At 39.7% G+C, this 3,510-nt stretch overlaps 1 protein-coding gene across 1 annotated transcript; it reads right to left on the reverse strand.

The window, feature by feature from the left end:
* Positions 1-211: 211 nt before the first annotated feature.
* Positions 212-2,459, reverse strand: LOC103411236 (pentatricopeptide repeat-containing protein At3g02490, mitochondrial). Its single transcript, XM_008349883.4, has one exon. The coding sequence runs from the start codon at positions 2,384-2,386 to the stop codon at positions 386-388; it is 2,001 nt and encodes a 666-aa protein (XP_008348105.2). The 5' UTR covers positions 2,387-2,459; the 3' UTR covers positions 212-385.
* Between the last annotated feature and the right edge of the window lie 1,051 nt (positions 2,460-3,510).

Below are 3,510 nucleotides of genomic sequence, written 5' to 3' on the forward strand. Positions count from 1 at the left end.
TCCCGCAACCGCTTGAAAAGGAACAAGAAGTTGCTGTTGTCAATGTAACTTCATTTCAAAAACATTGCTGAAAATAAAAAGGGATATTTGCAAGAGGTAGCATTCAACAGAGATGTAATGTCTTTGGAAGCCTAATCGAGCGAGGCACATTGGATCGATGTGATCACATCGACAACTTGGTCATTTGATAAGAAATGAAAAAGAAAGAACCTTTGGGAACTTGAATACAATTGATTTCATTTTCCAGCACCAAAAAAGTTGAAAATACTCCCACAATCATCAATACTAGAGGAGCAAAGGAAATATTCAAAACCAAAATTTTTCGAACAAACGCTCTGCTACATTATCCTCGTGAAAGACATTACAAGATACAGTCTAACAAAGCCTAAGCAGCCACCGCCGTGGGAGCAGCACGTTCTCCAGATTTTGCAGAATAAAATAGATCCAACACATCAGCATGGTTGCGGATGTAGCCTGGACATTTGGAAAGGAAATTCTGTGCTTCACTGTGCCGTCCAGCCTTGAAATAAGCTTCAAATACATTGAGGAAGACGGTGGTAGATGGAAACCTCCTTGAAGTCATCGCCTTCAGGAAAGCTAAAGCATCTTCACCTGTTCCAGACTTTGATACATACTCAACGAATGGATCAATAAAAGGAGGGAATCCATGATTTTTCATCATACCCAGAATATTCAGAGCATCCTTGAATCCACCCTGAACCAATAACTTACTTATCAACAACTTGTATGTGGTATGCCATGGCTTGAGTTGCCCTTCATTGACCGAATCATTGAGTAACTTGTATGCATCTATCGCACTGTTTTTTCTGCAATATGCATCTACTAATATATCAAAAGCATAACCAGCAGAGGCAGCCCCCTCTTTTTCAAGCATCTTTTGGAAACAATCGGAAGCCTTATCGAGAGCACCAGCTACACAGTGACCCTCAATTAAGGACGACCATATCTTGTAATCCGAACTGCGCCCAGAAGCTTCCATATCACTAATGAATTCACTTGTTGCCCCCTTTTTGCCAGCACTACTAAGCCGGAATGCAATCCTACTCTGTAAACCACCACTAGCTACAAGTCCACCTTCCTCCATTGCTTTGAAAACCGTATTGCACTGTCCATATCTACCAACACCATTCAGAGACTTAAGGACTGCATTGAGCATTGAATCTGTCAGCACATTCCCATTATCTGCAAAAATCCTCACAACTCTAGAAAATAGACTCATATCCAGCTGCTTACCACCCGCTATTTTCCTCAACAGAAAGGTACAACAATGCACCGAAGGCTTATTTGCGCCAGCCATTGCAAACTCATACAAGTCCACAGCATCCTTCATCATTTTCCTCTTACAAAATCGCCCTAAAACCTTAACATACGTCTCCATCTCCAGTTCATACCCATTGCTCCTCATTTCATCAACAACTTTCCAAAACCTATCTATGCAATCTTCCCTGCCCAATACCCTAGCAATAGCATTATAAGTCTGTTGATCATGCTTCAACAGACCACTCTCCTCCATCCACCGAAAAAATATCAGTGCTTTTGCTGGCTCTGTACTAAGACTTTCCAACGCCATTTTAACCATGTCACTAGAAAATGCAACACTCAAATCCCGTATTTGCCTCTCAACATCCTCACTCCACACCTCATTTCTAACAATCTTACACACCCTCGAACAAATCTTATCCGGGGAATTGTCAGTAGACCCCGCTGCAAAAACCGCTCTCAACTTCTCAACATCACCATCCAACCCATCCTTCTCAAACTTTTCTAAAGCTTTATCCTGCACCCATTTCGACACACCATACCCTTTCTTCTTCATAACAGCAACCAAATCCCAAAATTCATTCACAAACCCATTAACCCCGAAAACACTCAGCATCGAATTATACGACTTGGAGCTCAATCTCTCACCTTCACATGACAAAACCCAATCGAAAAACCTCCTCGCCACATCGGGGCTCGATTCGAGGCTCTTCAAAACCTTCAACACCAACTCATGGCTAATCACAACATTGTTCGACTCCAATTCTTTCCTAATCTCATCCGCACCCTTAGGACTAGCGAAAATATCAGCTACAACTCCATGATCGGAGTCCTTGAGCTCGAGTGCCGGCTCAGATGAGAGGCTGCGGGACAAGGGGTTTCTAGAGTTTATCGATTTTGCTAATTGGGAATTGAAAATGGGCAGCAAAGGTGAAAGCTTTGGGTCGAGAGTGTCATTGTGGAACAGAGAAGTGAAAGAGCTAAGTGAATGGAGATTGAATTGGGAGTTTACCTGAGAGCACGACGGTTTTATGAATTCGTGCGGCGGAGGGCGGCGGCGAGCTCGGAGGAGCAGCAAACGCCATTGCTGTCTCATCGCTTGCATCAGGGTTTTCCGGGTGAGGTAGCGACGAGGGATGAAATTGCGTCTGAGAGAGGAAATTAGGGTTTTTGGAAGAGTTTTTTCTTGATAGAATAGTAACGTTCGTGAAATACCAAAAGTAACCTCGTTTAGTTTTCAAATTCCACTTGCATCGGTGACCGAAAAAAATCAGCCTCAGTATCTTTTGAAACTTAAAAGAAAATCCCAAGTTAAAAGTTCAAGTTATTATAACATTTGTTATTAAATTAAGTTGTTTATTACGTGGTTTAATCGAATTCTCATATGTTCTAGTATAAAAATATTGATGTATTAAAAAAAAAAAACATTTAATGTACCGTATTGTGTCTCCATTACTATACTTTATTTGGTTTTCGTTCTTCCCTTGCTATACATGCCATAGCACCTACCTTCGCTTAGTTCACTTTCTACCTCTTAATTATCTAATTTAGTTTGATAGTTTTTCTTTTACAAATCATAGGCAGATGTTCATGACGTATTTAAATACTTTAAATCGTTCATTTCTTTCGTTCTCTGGGTTTCTACACTCATTTTCTCACATAATTCTTCATTGAAATTTTAGTTAATCATGTGACCATGTTCTTCACTACATGTTCAATTCACGTAAGAGCTTTTCAACATCACCTGAGTAAAGATTTTCAGCGGCACCATGCTTACTGCTAAAAAAATTCCCCTTCAGGGTTCCGGATTTCCCTTTCAAATCCAAAAATTTATCAAACTATGCACTTTTTCTGGTGAAATGAAAAACCATTAAATAAAAGAAAAACTAATGAAAAATTCTTGAAATTTTTGAATTTTAATGAAAATGACAAAATAAAGAGTGAAGTGAATAGTATCATGATTGACTTTTTAGTGTAAAAATTGATTTTTCGTTAAAGTAAACAGTACCGGAAACATTTCGTTAAAATTTCTTAAATAAAATAAAGAATGATCATTGCAAACACAAGAATAAACAAATGGGACGAGTACCAAAATGTATTTTAGGCTTTTAGCCCGTGACACTTTCAGCGGGCTTTGGTAACACAAGCGACCAGTGACATGGGCATTTTGTTGCAAGTAAAAATTCTATGGCCAATAATCCTACCTAGGGTTGGTTCGGTATGGGATAC

This window comes from Malus domestica, chromosome 09 (genome assembly GCF_042453785.1).
Source record: "Malus domestica chromosome 09, GDT2T_hap1".
Classification (NCBI taxonomy): Eukaryota; Viridiplantae; Streptophyta; class Magnoliopsida; order Rosales; family Rosaceae; genus Malus; species Malus domestica.